This window comes from Manis javanica, unplaced genomic scaffold, assembly GCF_040802235.1.
Source record: "Manis javanica isolate MJ-LG unplaced genomic scaffold, MJ_LKY HiC_scaffold_24, whole genome shotgun sequence".
Lineage (NCBI taxonomy): Eukaryota > Metazoa > Chordata > Mammalia > Pholidota > Manidae > Manis > Manis javanica.
In genome coordinates, this window is record NW_027332170.1 from 1565853 (window position 1) to 1586601 (window position 20749).

A 20749-nucleotide genomic window follows, 5' to 3' on the forward strand; every position below is an offset into this window, starting at 1 on the left:
TTTTCTTATGGAGGAAGGTTACTTTTAATATTGTTGTAAAAGCTCCCAAAGGAAATGTGAGCTTAGAAGTGATCACAAACCTCTCCTTGTTGTACAGCATTGCTCACCATCTTGACTGGGATTTTTCTCTGAAACCTTTCAGATAGCAATAATACATGCTCTCTCTAAATAGAACCACAAATCTTAAAACTTTCCTGTCTTCTGCTTACCTCACTAAGTAGGTAAATTAGCTTAGAAATGACAGAAGGACTTTTCTTGATTTTGGTAGAACATCAACTTTCCCAAGCTGTCATTGGAATTACACTATTTAGGAACATTGAGATTTGAATAATATGTAGGCTGTTGACCATCCTTGTTTGAAGTGAGGCAAAATATAAACGAATGTATTTCTTTGACAAGACATTTACAGTTGCTTTGCCATGATTTAATAAGAAGAGAGGGAGAAGTAAAATATATTCAGAAAACATTTCTTTTTGTAAATGAGTAGCTTATTCATATTCAGAAAACATTTCTTTTTGTAAATGGGTAGCTTATTCTCCTGTAGGACCAGTGATAAATCATAGTTGACCTTGTTTTTCATACTCACTTTCATGTCATTCTGGAAACTACTCTGTGAGTTCTCATTTTCCATGTAGTAGCTCTGTGTGGACTGGGAACTTGGTATTCCGTTTCTACTTAATCTTTTTCCCCACACGCTATTTACCCCAGTACCTTTATTATTACCACAGAGGCCCTGTTAGCTTTGTGTGTCTCTTTACTGGACTCCTTTTCTTCATAAGCTGTGATACCTAAAGTTGATTGTCCTAATTTTAGGAAGTTTCTCATTGCTGGAGAATATAGAGTGTGATATATTTAGCTTGATATGGGGTGGGATTGGGGGAGGGGTTATGGACTCTGTTGAGAGTCTCATGGAAAACCACAGGTCTTCTATCCAGACAAACGTGTATTACATATATAATTTTGTTAAGTTTTAGGAGGTTCATGTATTGCTCTTTCATTACCACCCCATTCAAGAATTCCTGGTAGAGGTAGAGATAAGAAAATATCTGGGTATTTTTATCCTTTTTCAGTGGTATTAACAGTCGTTTGCCAACTCCACTACCATCTTTAATCAAAAATAACTTAAATGCTACTTTGCATGTATAGTAGAGTCACAGAGGTAAATAGTTTAAACCTTGTAACCCTTGAGAATATGGATTATCAAAAACTGGCATGAGACACAAACAGCTAGTGACTGGAACACAAGACAAGTGTATCAGCTGTGTAAACAGTGTATTTTTTCATATTCTGCTGGTATTATTAGGTATTTCTTCAGAGATGAGTGTCACAAAGAAAATAGGGAGAGAACAGGTCCCATCTTTGGAATGGTTTAAAGTAAGAGAAAATTTTGCAAATGTATGAAAGTGATTTTTCCCTGTATTATAAATGAGAGTGTTGAGATACTGAAGGGTTAGTTCATGTTTAAGTTTCCAAACTGAAGTATACTAAGGGTGAAATTATTAATCAGTAGGCTGGATTTTTTGCCATGGGGCAGATTCGTATAGGTAAAACAGCCAGTACACTCTCTGAAGCTGATGTTGTACTGGCTCGGTGAAGGCAGCGCATGACTGGTACGCAGTCCGTTTTCTTTAGCAACACATCACTGTTAAGATGAAAGCTTTTCTGATAACTTTGGCAGTCTGTCACCATCAGTATTTTGGGGACCAACCTACTGAAGACCCTGGGAGATTAGAACTCTAGAAAACTTGAGTTGCAGTCTTCTGTCACTCAAAATATTCTTGATTATAAGCCAGCTGTGGCTGGCTTTTATTTATGTCCTAAATACCTGGATAGTTGACTTAGTTTTCTTTCTGTTGTATTTGTGTTTGGCACAGTCAGTCAGCCTGTGTGAGGACACAGCATTATTTTATGTATTTTAAAGATTAGATGGTCTATACTTATGAGAGCTTTTAACTGAAAGAGACTTAACTGTATAATCACTTGTAATAATCAAGTAGGTATGGCATGAAAACTTCACAGGCACATGTATATTTTTTATCCCTTACATTCTGATAAACAGTAGGTTTAATTCAGGCATTACCTCCTCTGTGGAGCCTTTCCTTAATTCCTTTTCCTCTCTTACCTCCCAGAATTGCTACTTCTTCCTCTGTGCCTAACCCTGTGTATGCTTTTCTACTGCATTGTATCACCCTGTTTGTTTATAGTCTCTCTCACTATACTAGACTCTAAGCTTCTAGGGGGAATAGTCTATGTCTTACTCATTTCAGGGTATAAAGCCAGGCACGTAGAAGGTTCTCAGTAATGTGTTATGAAGGAAGGAAGGGGTGAATGGAATGAATGAATGAGTGAATGAATGAATATTAAAGAATATTAGAAAGCCCTTAAGGAAGGTATCAAAACCTCGCATGCCTTCAGGGTCCAGGCATAAATGAGTTAAGCAGACCTGGTGGATTCTGCTGTGGTAACTTGGAGAACCCCTGCCTTACCTAAAAGGAGCAGCTGCTACTCCACTCCAGCCCATTGGTGCCTTGTGGGAATGCTGACTCTGTTGCCACACCTTTAAATTATTTAAGAGAAGCCAGACTTTGGTTATTTATATGAAACCTTATGACTGTCAGCCAAGTTTCTTAAACCCTTTTATTGATGTTTAATTTACATACCAAAAAGCGTGTATATTAGGGGTATACATCTCAGTCCATTTTCACAAACTGAACTGATCTTTTATGTGGACCAAACAAAACTGGATAGGCCTGCAGGCCACCAGTTTGCAACTTGTGACAAAGGCCATATGGGAGCTAGCTACATGGTTTTGTTAAGAATTACCTGATAGGTACGTGTGCTTTAAAGAGGCACATCAGCCAAATGCAGTGTGTGGACCTTGCTTGGATTTTGATGCAAATAAATGAGATATAGAAAAGCATTTATGAAACAGTTGGTGAAATTTGAATGTTGACTAGCTGTTTAATAATATTGAAGAATTACTGTTAATTATTTTAGATGTTACATAGTTGGCTTGGTTTTTCTCTTTTTATATAGACTTTATTTTTTAGAGCACTTTAGAGCAACTTTGAACAGAAGCTGCAGAGTTCCCATATACCCTGGCCCCCTCCACATGTAGCCTCCCTCATTATAAACATCCCCCACCAAAGTGATACATATGTTATAGTTGACGAACCTGAACTGACCAATCATTATCACCCAAAGCCCATAGTTCACATTAGGGTTCACTCTTGATGTTGCACATTTTTAGGGTTTTGACATATATAATGACATGTATCTGCCATTATAATATCATAGTTATTTTTCTATGAGTCTTTAAAGACACATACTGATTTATGAATGAAATGAAATAATACTGGAATTTGTTTCAAAATAATTTTGGAGCAGTATGAAAGTTTAGTTATAAATGAAAGAAACTTGACCATATATTGGTAATCATTGAAGCTGGTGATGTGTACATGAGTGTTCACTATAGAAGTGTCTCTGTTTTTGTATATGTTTGAAAATTTTCACCTTCAAATGCAGAGCAGAAGTTCAAGTTAAAGCTGAAGCATAATTTTTGGGGTCTGGGATAATGGGACAACTACCGTAGGTTACAGAATCTCAATTTCTGGAACTGAAGTCTACAAAATTAGTGACATTTCCTTTTTTCATCTGAAGGGCCTGAGAGTCAGTATACTAAGACTGCTCAGGAGATTGTGAACATCTGTTACCAGACATTGACTGAGGTAGGTGTAAGAGGAGGTCCCCTTGGAATCCAGCTTCCTGGAATCCCTTTGTTTCCTTGTCTGAGGAGGTTTGCCTTCCCTGCCTGTCGAATTTTAAAGTGTAACGTCCCACCCCCACCCCCACCCTCACCCCACATCCGTGTTTCCTTCCATGCTTTATTTTCCTCCTTAGCATTCAATTATTTTATCAAACTATACAATTACTTATTTTAATTTTCATATCTATTCTGCCACTAGAATAGCAGCTCATAAAGACAGGGAATTTTGTCTGCTCTGTTTGCTTTTGTATCTCCAGGATCTAAAGCACATATTGAATGAATTCACCAATTTTCTTTATTTCTCAGTATGATGAGCATTTGACTCAACTTGAGAAGGATATTTGTACAGCTAAAGAAGCAGCTTTGGAGGAAGCAGATTTAGAAAGCTTGAACCCCATGACTCCAGGCCCTTACACATCCCAGGTGAGTCTGAGGACTAGGAACTTCCTCTTAGAGTTTTCTTATTGGTTTGGGAAGTTGGGAGCATAACAAATGTATTGACTGAGATACCCTTCCTCTCTGTCCTTCCTCTTCATATGCCTTTTGTGTGCTTTCTTGTCTTCTCAAAGGCTAAGGTGAGTGAGGGCCATCGGTCTTGGTGGCCTTGTTGAATCCAAGAGAGGCAGATATGGAATGAATGAGTGGGGTGGGGTGTTTGTTGTTTAGGCAGTATTTAGGAATACCAGATTCCTGACCATTATGGCCAGAGGCATCCTTTTGAGTCTCTGGAGCCGTCCTGCCCATGAACTGGGGCTCTAGGACATCCTAGAGCCTATATAACTACATATAGACTTAGTTATACATGTGGGCCACATTGTTTCTGTGCCTTATAGATGCCTGATTACTCATCCCCATCTTAGTGTAACTCAGATGTTACCCATTTTCCTGGATTGGCTCCCTCTCCTCGAAAATGAAGATCGGTAACATTTATAATATTCCTTAATTTCATGTCAAAAGGTTTAGAAAGCAGGATTAATAAGAAATGTTTAGTCTTTCTGTTCTGACCCTTGAATATATACTAAGTGTATTTCATCTATACTGTACTCTTAGAGGGCTGGCATATTTAAAGGAATGGCCTCGCCAGAATACAGGTTGTGCTTGGTTTCTCGATTGGAGGCACCATGGTAAAGTGGGAAGCACATGAAGTTTGGATAAAACAGGCCTCGGTTTGGATCTTAGCTCTGCTACTATCTAGCTTTGTGAGGCTGAGACGCTAAGTTAACCTCTCTAACCCAGTTTCCTTTTTCTCTCAAGTATATTTCTCAAAATTGTTGTAAATATTAAATAAGCCTGTTTGCCTTGCACATAGTACACATTCAGTAAATGTTTCCTCATCTGTATGAAAGTTGTCTACAAAGTCCTCAGAGGCCCCTTCAGACTCAACCCAATCTTTGAATGCAAAATTCTCCTAATTTCCACTGGAAAACATTTTTTTCATTCTACTGAGGTTTTACTCTGAACTAATAATGGGACCTATGTGATCTTTGTTGGATTATTGCTGTCTGTATCTCATTGATGCACTCTCCCTATCTATCTTTTACTTTCTCTTTCACCCCAAACCTAGGTTACTGAGGGGTCTAATAGGCCCACAGCTTCCACAAGGCCCTTTCCGGTAAGTTAAAGCCTGGGTTTTAGCCACCATTTCCCAGGAGAGACGAGCCACTCTATGGCGCATGGTTTGCTCTAGTCTATGACAATGTAAACCTAGTCGTTGGGTGAGTCAAAGCTTTAAACCTAAAAGCCATCTCCCTTTTCTTCCCTACCCTTCCCACACTACCTGAAAGAGCTGAGGAAAATCTGGAAACTGTTAATCCTGCTTGAGCAGTAGCTATTGCTTAGTGCAGTTAGAGGATCTCCTGGGAAGGGTGGGGTGTAGATTGCTGCTGCATCCTTCTAGCTTACCCTCTCATTGTCGCCTTCACTCTTACATATACATTTTAAAATAGTAAACCCAGTTCATTACCTCTTAACCTGAGGAAGATGCACATGAGTGATTGTCCTTACTCATTACCACTCTTCTGACCCAAATGTTTAATCAAAGAGTGTTTGCAAAAGTTTGACCAGGCATTATACAACTCTAGTTGCATAGAAACATAAGAGTAATACTTTACTAACAGCTCTAAATGGTGGTAGTCAGTAATGCATTTTTCACTCAACTGTTTCCACCTAGCTTGTCATTGTGTCGTACACTCGACTTAACCCCTTATCTAAAACTGCTTACTTTGCAGTTCCTCGCAAAGCCTTTCATTCCTGATTTTCTCTTATGTTCCAGAGCTAGTTTATCTGCTCTGTAGTGATTTGAATTGTCTTGCCTCTCTTTCTCCAAAACCCTCTTCTCAATGAGCCTCACTTGTTTGCTTTTTAAATGAGAGACAGTATCATGTATGTGAATTTTTGGTTGATCAAAATTATGTGTTCTTTGGGAAAAATTGGGAAATATAAAGAATAAATAAATTGCCTAAAGTCAAGTCTTCCACTCAGAACCAACCACTGTGAACATTTTGGTGTGTCTCCTTCAAGTCCGTGATGTGAGTGTCTGTGAGTATATACACATGTGCATGCTTTTATAGACACATTTTTAAAGTGGAATGGTCAGTATGGCTTTCTGTCTTGTTTTCACATTACAAACAGTTTATTTCATTGAGTAGTCTTTAAAAACATGATTTTTAAATAGCTGTATAATATTTCTGCCCTCAGCCAGCTTTTTAGAGAAGTCTACTTCTCCAGCCTGTTCTTTATTGATCTGCTTGCCCTCCTGTCACTGAGTAGTCCTTTTGCTAAATCCCTGTTCTCTTCAGGAGAGGGAAGAGAGAAGAGGTCTATAATTTATTGAATACCAGGCATTGGGTAAGGGGCTTAACACTTCTCTCTCTTAGTTCTCCCAACGACCTTGTGAGGTAGGTTTTACAATTGAGGAAACCCAGGTTTAGAGTAAGCAATTAGTTAAGGTTACTCAGCTTGCAAGTGATGGAGCCAGGACTCGAGCCCAGAGCAGTTTATTGCAAAGCCCATGGCTTTTCACCACACCATTTTGCCTCATAGCATCCTCTGAAGAGCTCAAAAGCTATTAACCCATTCCATGCTCTTGTTGGAGTTAAAATTCCTTTATCCCATTTCCTATTAGAGATCCAAACCAAACAATCAAAATAGCACTGGTTGAAGCCCTGGACCTAAAAATAATAAGGCAAGGCCTAGAAAAAACTAGGTTATTGACCAGAAAGGCTGTTAGGATATAGAATGGTCCCATAGCTTTGATGGTTTTCTGCTTCAGGCTTCTGATCATGTGCATCAGAAGTCTCTCTGCTAGAATGAGCAACATTTGTAAGGTTCCCAAAACCTGTCTACATAAACCTGTGCCAAACTATGTTTTCTCTTTAAATCAGATAATTCTGCATGACCTTTTTCTGCAGTGAACATTTTAAGGGGGAGTTCTGTGTATTTCTCCCTTTCGTAAGTAGAAGCTAAGTTGTCTGATTTATGCCACAGCCTCCTGATTTGTATGATAACAGCACATCCCTCAGTGTGTCTCGAGATGCCTCTGTATTTCAAGATGAGAGCAGTATGTCTGTCCTGGATATTCCTACTGCCACACCAGAAAAGCAGGTAACAGAAGTAGGATTTTCTTTTTCTCTTTGTGTGATTGGTAGTGTGCTCTGAGGTGGGGAGCAGTGGTAGTGATGATATATGACCGGTGTCAAGGATGATTGTGCCCCTTGGCCCTGGGAACGAAGGCTTAGAAATGTAATTTCAAGGTGGGATGGTAGCAGATCATGTGACTGGCATCTTCTGTGTCTCCCCATGGGCAGAGTCAGGCACAGCAGAACTTCAGGGAAGTGTAAGAGGCATCAGAGCAACCTGACAGATGACTTAGAGATACCACCTGCACTCAGAGACAGTTCAGAATAATTTCCCTGCTACTTCACCTATGTGTGCGATAATCTAAATGAAAAATATGTATAAAATAAAATTAGAATTTTAATATTGGTCTTTTCTAGAGGTACCAGAAGATATTCCTGATCTGAAGCCAGAAATCCTCTATCAGTTTTTCTCAGTCAGGGTTCCACTGGCAAGTGCAAAAACCCTGGAGAGTTTTTCTATCCCAGAGTCCAACACAAGCTAAGGAAAGCTTGGGTTAGAAAGGAAGTCTTCTTATGGTGATACAGTAAGAGGAGGCAAAGGACCTTCCTGTTCTTTGGGTTTTTACCCTACCCATGACTTCCAGAGAACCAACGGGGGAAAGTACACATGCCTTAAGCTGTGTAAACAGCCCCCACTAACTATTTGGGAACTCAGTTTCCATACCTTTCTCTGGTATTGTTGACTGGGATATCAGTGAGGAGCATCCTTCCGGGTGAGATCCCTTGGTTAACTCCCACAGGCATGAGCTATTTGTGTTCCTTACTCAGATGCACCAGGGCCAAGGTAGTCTGGGTGAGGAAGTCTCTGATGTGGATATTGAAGGGTATGAGGAGGAGGAGGAGGAGGATGGGAAACCTAAGACTCCAGCCCCAGTGAGTATGCTTATAGAAAGCTTATGGTTACATTACACTCTTACATGGTAGAAGCCCCAGTAGTACAGGGCAGGGCAAATCCCAGGGTATCAGAGGGTCTCCATAGGGAGGTCCAATCTGACTTTAATCCTTGTTACTAGCTCAGGAAGTCTGTCCACCACAATTACTTAACTTCCTATGAAACTGATAGCAAGGGTGGCTGGTGGCATCTTCTGGTCTCTTACTTGGTCTGTTGATGGGACTTTGACATGCAACTGGTCTTAATTCAGGAAAGTGAAGATGCAGATGGTGATCTTGCAGATGAAGAGGAAGGAACTGTGCAACAACCTGAAGCCAGAGTCCTGTATGAGGATTTGCTTATGTCTGAAGGAGAAGACGATGAGGAAGACGCTGGGTGTGAAGAAGAAGGAGATAATCCTTTCTCTGGTAAAGCTGGTTCCTTTGCTTCTGTTCCTATATAGCTTACCAGAGTACCCTCAGGACTGGATAAGAAGCTCTTGGCCTCATATGCTGTTGCCAGAAGTTGCTCTTCTATTGAAGTTCCATTTATAGGCCTTAGAGGCCTGAAGACTCACTCATAGGGTGATCAGATTCTTTAGCCTTAGAGGAAGTGAGGAAATAAAACAGGAGAAGAAGGTTTAAAAGATGGCAGGAAAAGGCAATGCAATGCCTTAGTAGCAACTTTGGTTTGAATATTTGATAAAGACTAGAAGAAATGCCTTATATGGCATAGTAGGGAAGGAAAATTAGGAGGAAAAGACCCTGCTTTGGGATGTTTTGTGGATTAATGACAATGACAGGGAAAAAGTATAGGAAAAGATGATAGGGAAAAAACAGGTAGATTGGACTGAGACGGAAGAAGGAATAATTGTCTGAACTCAGTTTCCATACCACAGATCTTGCCACTGTTGACTGTACACAATCCTCAGATGTGAGGCATCCAGGCAAGATGCCTATATAGATGTACGCAAGTAACTAGTTTTGGAAGACCAAAACAAAGATGGTAATTCTGTCAAGCTTATCTCAGGGTCTGTCTCTCTTCACAGCTATCCAGCTGAGTGAAAGTGGAAGTAACTCCGATGTAGGATCTGGTGGGATAAGACCCAAACAGTGCTGCATGCTTCAAGAGAACACAAGCATGGGCCTGGAAAATGAAGAAAGCATGATATCCTATGAGGGAGATGGTGGGGAGGCTTCTCCTGATCTGGAGGATAGCAACATCAGGTAATCGACTGCAACATGCTACAGGGCTGTGACATCACTGCCCAGCTATGATGTCAAAGGGTCCAGCATCAGATTTCTTTCATCCATCAAACATTTCCTGAGCCACCTACTAGGGCCAGGCACTCTGCTAGGCCCTTGGGGACACAAAGTAGCAAGACCATCCTGCTCTTGAGGAGCTCACAGTCTAGTGGAAGAGACTTATAAAACCAAAATCATTACAAATGCAATGTAATAAGTGCTGTAGCTTAAGTTAAGTACAAAGTACAAAGTCATCACTGAGAAAGGAGTCTCTCACTCTGCTTGGGGTAATCAGACAGTTTCACAGACAAGGGATCATTTAAACTGGGCCTTATAGGATGCATAGGAGTCTACTGTAAATGGCAGCAGGTGAGGAGACTCTTAGAGTTAGAATAGATTCAAGGCGCAGAAATATAACAAAGTTTGTTCCAGAGCAGTGGTGTTGGGAGCTGTGACTCCAGAAGTATCAAGGGACTGGATTGTAGAGGATCTTAAATGGCATGCTCAGACATTTCAGTTTTGGGTAATAGAATCACCACTTTGAGAAAAAGGAATCAACATCAAATTTGTATATTAAATAAGTAATTCCTGGACAATGATGAGGATCTCAACTGGGATCTGTTAGAAGCAGGGGTAAAAGGAAGTGATGTGTTCAAGAGCTATTTGGAGAGTAGATCAGTTGGATTTAGGAGGTAAGGAGATCAGGTATAAAATGAATGGAAATTTCACTGCAATAGGACAGAGTAGGAACAAGTATTAGATGAGGTGGGAAAGGAAGAAAAAAATAATTTGTTTTTGTACATGTTGGATTTAAGATACATATGATGTATGTAGGCAGAGGTGTCTGGCAAACAGTTAAAAATCTTTATTCATTTAGCAAATACTTATCACAAGTACGAAAGCAACTAAGATGTGGTCCCTTCCTTCAAAGAATGCAGTCTAGTGGGAAACCTAAAACAGCTAAACAGTCACAGTGCAACACGAAATGTGCTATGATAGGTAGCAATAAGGTTTTCTGGGACTTGGGTAGGAGTAGGGAAGGAGCTGGGTGGAGAAAGAAGCTGAGCTGAATCAGGGTAGGAATTAGCTAGATGAAGAAAGCAAAAGGCACTCTAGAGAGTAAGAATAGCTTGTTGGAAGATACAGAGGCATGAAGCACTTGTAGAGAATGCAAGTAGCTCATGTGACTGGAGCTTTTGATCCATTATTCATGTGATAGAGATCATTTAAAGAGGTTGGAAAGGACTAAGTCATGAGGGCCTGGACGTTTTGGGTCGACACTGATTGTGAGGGTACAGTATGATCAGGTCTCCATTTTGGAAAGATTTCTCTGTGCCCGAAAAGATAAATGGTCAAAATAACTTGAGTTAATAATTCACAAAAGAAATGCAAATGACCAATAAATATATGAAAAAACAACTTCCTTAAGAATTAAAGAAAGGCAATAAAACCAGGAAATGTAATTTTTTACCTAGGAGATTGACAACAATTAAAATGAATGGTAATGCCTATGCCCAGTGTTGGAAAAGACATTCGCAAATGACTGGTGGAAATGTAAATTGATAAAATGGGGTGGGCAGAAGAGAGGTATAACAATTTATCATTATAAATCAAAAACTTAAAAATGTGCATCCCCTTAGGCCCCAAAATTCCATGTTTAGGAAATTATCCTATGGAATAGTAAAACACTTTCATCAAGATGTTTGTTCAAGGATGTTCATCACAGCATTGTTTCTGATAGGAAATTGGAGACAGCTTAAGTGTCCCAGGGAAAGACTGGTAAATCATGTTTCAGCCATACATGGACTACCATGCAGCTATTAAAATGCTGCTATAGATGTGTGTTTATTGACATGGAAAGCTGTTCATCATAATTATTAGTAAAAAAAAAGAAGCAGACTCCTGAGGAGTATGTAGAGTACTCTAATTTTGTAAAAAAAAATGTTTTAAGTATCTAAGCAAAGTGCTAGAAAAAAAAATTGGAAGGTCATATACCAAAAGTTTTATCTCTGGGTGGTGGAGTTACTTGGTGATTTTTTTCTTTTTTTGTGGTGTATATTCTAACTTTTTGACTAGTGAACTTGCATTACTTGTTTGATTTTTTTTTTTAAATTAAAATTAAGAACAAAACAAACAAAAAATAAAGAGCACTCTGGTAGAAGTGTGAAGAATTAATTGGATTTCAGTGGTGCAGGCCAGAGAAAACAAAGGACTAAGCTAAGTGAGGCAGAGTAGGGATGGAAAGGAGGGTGTAGAGACAAGATATATTGAAGAGGTAGAATCTTGGGTGCTGTTGACTACCTGGATTCGTAGATCAGTGATGCTGTAAGTGGTAGGTGAAACAGATTGTCAGCATTTATGGTCATGTCAGCAGGAAGTGTCTCATTGAGGTAGGGGAGTTCCATTCAGGTGCTTGTGTATATGAAGCTGGCTAGTTGATGTTTTTGAAGAGGATCATTTTTCTCTCGGGTCTGTAGAATAGCCCAGAATCAGTCATTTTAGTGTCCAGGGGAGGTGAGATGGGATGATCCCTTGGTGGCACCAAGAATGGGACTGGTCAGCTAGAGGATGGTGCCTGAGCTTGAGAGATGACATGTTTCTTTTCTCAGTTATGGAAGCTATGAGGAGCCTGATCCCAAGTCGAACACCCGAGACACAAGCGTCAGCAGCATCGGTGGGTCTGAGGTATCAGAGGAAGAAGAAGATGAGGAGGAAGAGCAGTGCTCTGGGCCGAGCACACTAAGCCAGGTCCAACTGTCAGAGGATGAGGAGGACAGTGAGGATTTCCACTCCATTGCTGGGGACAGTGACTTGGACTCTGAAGAATGAGGCTTCCTTTGGGCCTCCTTGGTCAGCCTTCCCTGTTCTCCAGCCTAGGTGGTTCACCTTTCCCCAATTTGTTTATATATGTGCAGTGTCTGATCCTGAAATCACCAGGTTAACTAACACCTTAGCCTTTTAAGAGTAGTAAGTAAATGATAACAGATCACCTCTCCTGATCTTCCTGGGGCAACATCGCCACCCTTCGATTTAAAAGCAACCCCCTTCCCCTACTACTAACAAAAAGAGAGCAATCTCCTCCATCTCTAGAGCCCTCTTTAAATCCATTTAATTGCTCTTGGTATCATTTTTCCCTGGGAAGGGAGGAGAAATTATGAAAGGACTAATACCTTTACGTCCTCTTGATGTATTAGAAATTTTACAAGCATGGTATCATATCGATTTTCTAATTTGTAGGCCGGAACAGGAGACACCCCCTTTGCTGGGACAGAGAATTGGATTCTGGTGGACTCTGTATCACACTAAAAACATATCTGTTGGACAAATTGCCTGTTGCTTTATGTGATTATGCAGTGCCTTGTTCCTAAGTGGATTTGAGGCTGAAATGGCCATAAATCTTTGCAACAGCCCTTATGTCAGAAATAAAAAGTTGCCATGTAACTGTGTTCTGCCCCCCTACCTCCAGGGGAAAAAGTAGGGCAATGATGATTTCCTTAGGGCAAAGACTGTCTTCTATTTCTTCTCATACTTAGGATATCATTCTGTGCATAGTAGGTACTCAGTAAATGTTCCTAGAGACATAAAGTCCTCAACAGATTTGTTACAGAGCATCTGCTCCAGAATAAGCACTCTATCAGGTCCTTGGGATACAAACATAAATATGACACATTTCATTTACCCAAAGAGCTCACAATGAAGTTGAGGGAAGGGGAACGGGATTTAAAACATTTTAATAAATTACTACAATAATTTGAGATAAGTGCAGTTAAGAAGCTAGATACAAAGTGTAGGCGAAAATAGAGGAGTGATCATGTATGAAGAAGTCAGTGAAGTCTTCCTGGAGCTAATTTATTTATATTTATTTATTTATTTTTTATTTTGGTATCATTAATCTACTATTACATGAAGAACATTAAGTTTACTAGTCTCCGCCCTTCACCAAGCCCCCGTCCACATACCCTTTCACAGCCACAGTTCATCAACGTAGTAAGATGCTGTAAAATCAATACTTGTCTTCTCTGTGTTTTACAGCCCTACCCATAATCCCCCCTACACTATTCATGCTAATCGTAATGCCCCCTTTCTTTTTCCCTGCCCTTGTCCCTCCCTACCCACCCATCCTCCCCAGTCCCTTTCCCTTTGGTAACTATTAGTGCATTCTTGGGTTCTGTGATTCTGCTGCTGTTTGTTCCTTCAGTTTTCCTTTGTTCTTATACTCCACATATGAGTGAAATCATTTGGTACTTGTCCTCCTCCACCTAGCTTATTTCACTGAGCATAATGCACTCTAGTTCCATCCATGTTGTTGCAAATGGTAGGATCTGTTTTTTTCTTACGGCTGAGTAACATTCCATTGTGTATATGTACCACATCTTCTTTATCCTTTCATCTGCTGATGGACACTTAGGTTGCTTCCATATCTTGGCTATTGTAAATAGTGCTGCGATAAACATAGGGGTGCATGTGTCTTTTTCAAACTGGAGTGCCACATTCTCAGGGTAAATTCATAGAAGTGGTATTCCTGGGCCAAATGGTATTTTTACTTTGAGCATTTTGAGGAACTTCCATACTGCTTTCCACAATGGTTGAACTAATTTACATTCCCACCAGCAGTGTAGGAGGGTTCCCCTTTCTCCACAACCTTGCCAACATTTGTTGTTGTTTGTCTTTTGGATGGTAGCCATACTTACTGGTGTGATGTGATACCTCATTGTGGTTTTAATTTGTATTTCTCTGATGACTAATGATGTGGAGCACCTTTTCATGTGTCTATTGGCCACCTGAATTTCTTGGAGAACTGTCTATTCAACTCCTTTGACTATTTTTTATTCGGGTTATTTGCTTTTTGTTTGTTGAGGTGCATGAACTCTTATATATATTATGGATGTCAAACCTTTATTGGATCTTTCATTTATGAATATATTCTCCCATACTGTAGAATACCTTTTTGTTCGATTGATGGTGTCCTTTGCTGTACAGAAGCTTTTCAGCTTGATATAGTCCCACTTGTTCATTTTGGCTTTTGTTTCCCTTGCACATGAAGTAATGTTCATGAAGAAGTCACTCATGTTTATGTCCATGAGATTTTTGCCTATGTTTTTTTCTAAGAGTTTTATGGTTTAATGACTTACATTCAGGTGTTTGGTCCATTTTGAATTTACTTTTCTGTATGGGGTCAGACAGTGATCCAGATTCATTCTTACATGTAGCTGTCCAGTTTTGCCAGCACCATCTGTTGAAGAGACTGTCATTTCCCCATTGTATGTCCATGCCTCCTTTTTCGTATATTAATTGAGCAATGTGTTTGGGTTCATGTCTGGGGTCTCTATTCTGTTCCACTGGTCTGTGGCTCTGTTCTTGTGCCAGTAACAAATTGTGTCCTTTGGTTGCTAAGTAAATGAACTACTGAAGTCCTCTCAATCAGTTTTCATGTGCCTCCCATTTGAGCATTAACTTTCTCTCCTTACAATTCCTGACATTTGCACTTGCACTTAGGTTCCCCTACCTAAGCTACATTCAAGGATATATACTCTAGAGTTCTCCAGGTTATTGTGTTGTCTGAGTATGTGTGATTGGGTAGAAAAGGTTTTGGGTAGTAATCTCCATCCATTCCTCTCTCCCTTTCCTATTGTCATAGTCATTGCCCAATTTAATTTCCCAATGAGTCCCTCTTAGAATAATGTAGAAATGGTGAGTAGAAACAATGGTGTTCACAATTCCATTCTACTAATTCATCACCCACCCATTCATTTGGCCATAACTTACCCCATTCCCACAAGGTTCAGGAATGCAGTAGCTGGCAACAGCACAGGCTGGCCCCCTGCCCTCCCATCCCAGGGCCCACAGAAGTCTTGTATTGCAGATGGACTGAGTAACCTATTTTAAAAATGTGTTCTTTGCTTGGAGATGCTGAAGTTTAAATCAAGGCAGGGATCAGAGACCCTTCTGAGACAGACTGTGGACAAGGCATATGGAATCTAGGAGCCTTTCATCCTCTTGATTGTCCCAGGTCTTTTTCCACAAAGTGCATGGAGTCCTGTGTGCATATTGTGGCATCTCAAGAGTTACCTGCTTCTACTTTGGTTTCTAATAATCTGGTGGGCTCAAGACACTGTGACCTTGGTCTTTAAGGGTTCATTTAGTAGCACGTGGCATTTATGGGCATGGTCCTGGAACTAAATGTCCCTGTAGTAGGAACTCTCTTCCTAACCCTATTGGGTAATCATTGTTAGGTCTCAGGAAACATTTGTTCTCAGTGAATGAAGCATGCTTAATGTCCTGGCTGTTGAACCAGGGGCCTGTCTATTGGGGTACAGTGCACAGAAGAAAACAGTGCCCCCACACCTGTCTCTCCACTTGTTCCGCCTTAGTTCCATGGGGAGATACACCCATGGGGGGTATGATGCAAATGACCACCAAAGTAGCTCCCTACTGCCTGGAATAAACCTTGTGTTGAGACTCGGTTTCTCTCTCTTGGTGGAGTCGGGACATCAGTTCATTTCTCAAAGCATCATCCAAACATGGAGAAAGCCCAGGCCCACGTGTGTGTCTCCATCTACAGCCTTTGCCTTTTAGCTGTCTCCAGAAGCAGGGGGAGCTCTCCTCACAACCTGTCTGCTTTAGGAAGTGGTTCACTCGTTACTAGTCCAACTGACTGTCTCTGAACAGAATATAAGTATATCTCTGCAGTTACATTTGTATGGCTGGCATTTTTGAGTGCAGGGTTTCTTTTTTGTTTGCTAAAATCTTAGATTTATTTTTCTTGGTAGACACTCATGTAGCAGTGATACTTGGTATTCTTCTGTGGAAGGAGACTAAGCAGCTGAAACTAGTCACCTGCTTTGCTTCTATCAGTCTTGAAAAAATGATGGAAATTATGCTTCTAAGACACTAGAACAGTGGGAAGTATCCTGATATTTGGTATTTTTGAATGCATAAGAAAATGTCTACAATTTTACAAAATTATAATGACCACACTTCTGCAGGTGAATGGCAGTATTTTGTATTTGAATAAGGCTCTTTGTTATCTTTGAAGTAATTTGTTTCTGTTGTCTCGTTGTCGGGTGAAGTTAGTAAGAACTATTATTAACCCATTGCCTTGTTTCATCCTTGTAGAGCATTTTACTATGCCCAGGCCACTTCAAAAACAACGGCTTTGCTCCTGTATTCGTATGTGTGTGTCTGTGTCTGTGTCTATGTCTGTGTGTGTGTGTGTGCATTTAATTTGGAGGAAACATATTGACCAAGTAGTTGCAGAGATAATACAGAGGGATCCTGTGTATGTACAGATGGTCCTCACCCTGGGGTGATTTTGTCCCTTCGCAGGTCTCAAGGATGTTTGGAAATGCCTGGAGGCCTTTTGGTTTTCATAGTTGGATGTGCTACTGGCATCCAGTATGGAGAATAGGGATGCTGCTCTACATGCCAAAGAAGAATGCATTGCCTCACACACACAACAATTAACCAGCCTAAAGTGTAAATAGTGCTGCAGTTGAGAAACTCTGCTCTAGACGCTTGACCAGTTTCACTAGTGTTATCATGTTAAATTACCATGACACATATATCAAAAGTAAGAAATGCTTCAATATCATGACGCTATGGAATTTTTCAGATTTCCATTTGTTAAAACTAATACCCTTTGGTCCCGTGTATACTCCTCTTTAGTCTGATCCCATCTGTGACAGTTTCTCCATCTTTCGTTGTTTTTCATGACCTTCGTCTGCCTTTTTGTTTTTGAGCTTCGTACTTTTGAAGAGATTTGTAAGTATTTTTCACCTGGCTGTGATACCGACCCCATCCACATAGCACAGGCAGTGTATATAAATGTGTGCTTTGGGGTTCATCCTTGACTGCAGGTTTCTTGGCATTGAGAGGGTAGGGATGACTGGTAATTGTCGTGGTTGTGAGCTCAAGACAGTCCCATATAACAAGGCATTTCCTAAGGAAAATGGCAACCACAGTGCCCTCCCTTACGCACATAGCTCTCATGTCCTTTCTAGTAACTCATGTAGACTGAAATGCCTTGCTTCAAGTCTAGCAAAAGGCAGGTAGTCAACTTCAGAGTAAAAGCTTGATTTTTTATAGTTTCAGTCCAGGAGTTTTTGTCTCTAACAGTAAGTGTCTCTACTGAAAATCTTTGCTTTAATGTTTTTAGCAACAATTTGAGTCTTTTGGGAAATCTTTATTTGTAACTGGATGAAACGTTTTCATTTTATTTGCTGAGGTATTGCAAAGAAGCATGAGTTGCAGCCCAGTGGAAACACTGAAAAAAGAACTAGAATGCATAGCATATTTCCATGGCAAGGGGGCCAGGAAAGAATTTGGGGCCTCAGCTCTGTTCAGGGAGGTGTGTGTATCCCTCCTGCTGCTTTTCTTTATAGCCCTTCCCCCAACCTGCCAGTGTGCACATTCATTTACTTGTATCTTCTGTCTCCGCCCCCCTTAGAAAGCAAGTTCCATGGGAGGAGGAACTTTGCTGTGTTTGTAGTGTATTCTCTGACTCTCTAAAGGGAAATACCATCAAATCCAGGCTTGCACAGTATTTAAAGAAGCTTGAGCTGGAAAGAACAACACAGGCAAAGTGGCCAAACGACCTCTTACCTGGTTTCTGGCCTCTGGTAGTATGCTAGCAATATGGCTTTGTACTGTCTAATTTGTGCATACGGGATGTGCTGCACATAATGCTCCCTCTTTTCGCTTTGACAGTGTGTGTGGAGATATGTCGTTCTGTAACACACGTGTAGCTGTAGTTCAGTAGTTTGCCACAGCAGGTCATTGTGTCCTTCAGGGGATACTTGGGAGCACCTAAAGACACTCCTGATTGTCACTGCCGGAGGTGGTCCTAATGCATGTGGCCGAGAGAGGCCAGGTTCGATGCTCCAAGTCCCCGGTGCACAGGGCATCCACCCCCCACATAGAATTCTCTGGCGCAGTAGCCCACGAGCCCATTGGCCTATTTCTTCCCTTTAATCTGTGGACTCCCTTGACAGCACGTACTGCATCTACTTCACGCAGTCCACTACTGGTGGGTGTTCAGGCAGCTCCAACTCGCTGCTCTGACGGAGTGCTGCCCGCAGCCTCACCGGTATGTATGTATGTATGTATGTATGTATGTATGTATGTATGTATGTATGTATGTATGTATGTATGTATGTATGTGTGTATGTGTGTGTGTGTGTGTGTGTGTATGTGTGTGTGTGTGCGCGCGCGCGTGCGTGTGCGTGTGTGGGCAGTGAGTTTCTGGAAGCCGCGCTTTGCTCCAGGGAACACTCCCCAGTGCTGCTCCAGATGGCTGCCCCCCGACACGGCCGCACTGCCTGGGACCTCCCCCCCCCGTTTGATATTGTTTAACTTTTTAATGTTTTGCAGCCTGAAGAGGGTAAATACACAGATACTTTTTTTTTACATTTATCAATAACGCAAAACCATGAATAATTCACACCCAGAACATTCTTCTCAATGGGGGTGATGTTTTTGTCAAGCACACAGCACTTCATGGTGCTCACCTTTGTATTTGATGTGCGTTAAATACCCCCCCTTACCCCATTTTCGGAGCACGAATCTGACTGTTTCTGTCACTAGAGGGCACTGTCCCTCAGTTGTTCTCCACTGGGGTGATTTTTTTTTTTGACAGGTACTCCCCCCACCCGGCACCCCAGGAATATGTGGCAATGACTGGAGATAGATATTTTTTCACAGTGGGGTTATGCTACCGGCACCTAGAGCGGGCAGTCCAGGGATTCTGCTACACCGCTACAGTGCAAAGGATGGCAGCAAGCCAACCGCAGTTATCCGACCCCAGGCATTCCCAGGGGAACGCATCTACTTTATCCAGTCGGCTACTGGTGGACGTGTAGGCTGCTCCATGGGGAGAGACCGTGGCGTGGATGAGATCCCGCTCTGTGACTCCATCCAAAAAAGACACGGACAAACTGTGTAACAGAAAACTGCCTCCTGTTATTTCAGATAAGGTCAAGGCGGGTAAAGGGGAGTCGCCCTCCTGGGGTGGGGAGGGAGGGGAGGGTGGGCAGGGGGCAGGCTGTGGTCGTGGTGTCAGCTGCGGCTCCTCAGCGCCCGGAGCAGAGGCTTCCCAGAGGCCAGGGGCTGGACGCGCAGGCAGGGACCCCTACATCTCTCCGCGCGGGCCTGAAGGCTCCCGGCTCAGCCGCCGCCTCTTGGTGTGGTGGCCTTCGAGGCGGGGAGGTCCGCTGAGGCTCCTTTTCCTGCCCCGGCGCGGGGTGCGGGCCCTCAGCTCGGTGTCCTTGGCCTGGCGCGGGCACCTCTCGGCCGTTGGGTCGCTAGAGAGGCCGCCTCTGCCCCCAGGCTGGGGGACCCACAGGGCGCCGTGGCTCTGCGTGCGCCGGGGCGGCGGGCGGAGCAGCGCCAGCTCCCAACCAGAGTCCTGCGCTGGCCGGGAAGGGCTCGCCCCGCGGCGGTCTGGCGAGGCGGGCCCCGGGCGTCCTGCCGAGCTAGGGCCTCTGGGCATCGGGAGCCTCACCCGACCGGGCTCTTGTGCGGGTCCAGCCGGGCGGGACGGCGGGGAGCGGTCGCGAGCGGACGCAGAGCTGCGGCTGGGCTCGGCGGTGGGCGATGGTCGGACCCAGGCTCTGCCCAGGTAGTGTCCCATGGCGACGGTGCGGTGGGCGCCCTGTTCAGCTTCCCGACGTTCCACGGACGGAGGCCCGCAGGGCTCAGCTGACCGTTGGCTTCGCGGCGCAAGGACAGCACGTGGGCGCGCCTGCGCCAGGTCAGCGCCCTCCGGACTCGCGACCATCCCGGGGTGCGTTCGCCCCCTGAACAAGCTTGGCACTGCTGGGCCCAGGGGGGTTGCCTCTGGCCAGAGGAGCCGAGGAGCCGTTGCCTTTTGTACCTGACATGTAAGGGGGAAAATGGAATTACTCCTACCAGGTCGCGAAAAGTACAGGAAATTGACGGGCAGGCACCCTTTCGCACCATTGTAAAATGAACATAGTGCTCTTCTAGGATGCTCTTTGAGGAAGGCTAATCAGTTCACTTTTACTAGTCTTTAAAGGGATGTGTTTTCTTTTTTTCTGGCATGGTTGCTCATGTCAATTTTTGCAGCTTTGTTCATAAGGAAATTGTGAAAGCCATTCAGCATTACTGTTTTATCTCCAAAAACATTGATTTAATGTGAACTCTAAAATCGAACCTTCATGTATTTCAAACATTCATATGTAGATCATCTCCAGTCTGAACTCTAATGCCATTT

At 42.5% G+C, this 20749-nt stretch overlaps 1 protein-coding gene across 9 annotated transcripts in view; it reads left to right on the forward strand.

Annotated features, from left to right (window-relative positions):
* LOC140847599 (transcription initiation factor TFIID subunit 1-like) overlaps nucleotides 1–12400 on the forward strand; it is a 117519-nt gene extending 105119 nt beyond the window's left edge. For 5 of the 9 annotated variants that reach the window (XM_073228286.1, XM_073228288.1, XM_073228287.1 and 2 more), the window contains 6 exons: nucleotides 3661–3728; nucleotides 4073–4189; nucleotides 7253–7369; nucleotides 8547–8703; nucleotides 9324–9501; nucleotides 12129–12400. In XM_073228286.1, coding sequence (XP_073084387.1) covers nucleotides 3661–3728; nucleotides 4073–4189; nucleotides 7253–7369; nucleotides 8547–8703; nucleotides 9324–9501; nucleotides 12129–12348 — 857 coding nt within the window. In that variant the 3' untranslated portion in view covers nucleotides 12349–12400. Of the gene's footprint in view, nucleotides 1–3660; nucleotides 3729–4072; nucleotides 4190–5330; nucleotides 6305–7252; nucleotides 7370–8546; nucleotides 8704–9323; nucleotides 9502–12128 lie in introns of those variants that run through there. The other 4 variants (XM_073228291.1, XM_073228292.1, XM_073228293.1 and 1 more) reach the window with 4 other exon arrangements.
* Nucleotides 12401–20749: the final 8349 nt, after the last annotated feature.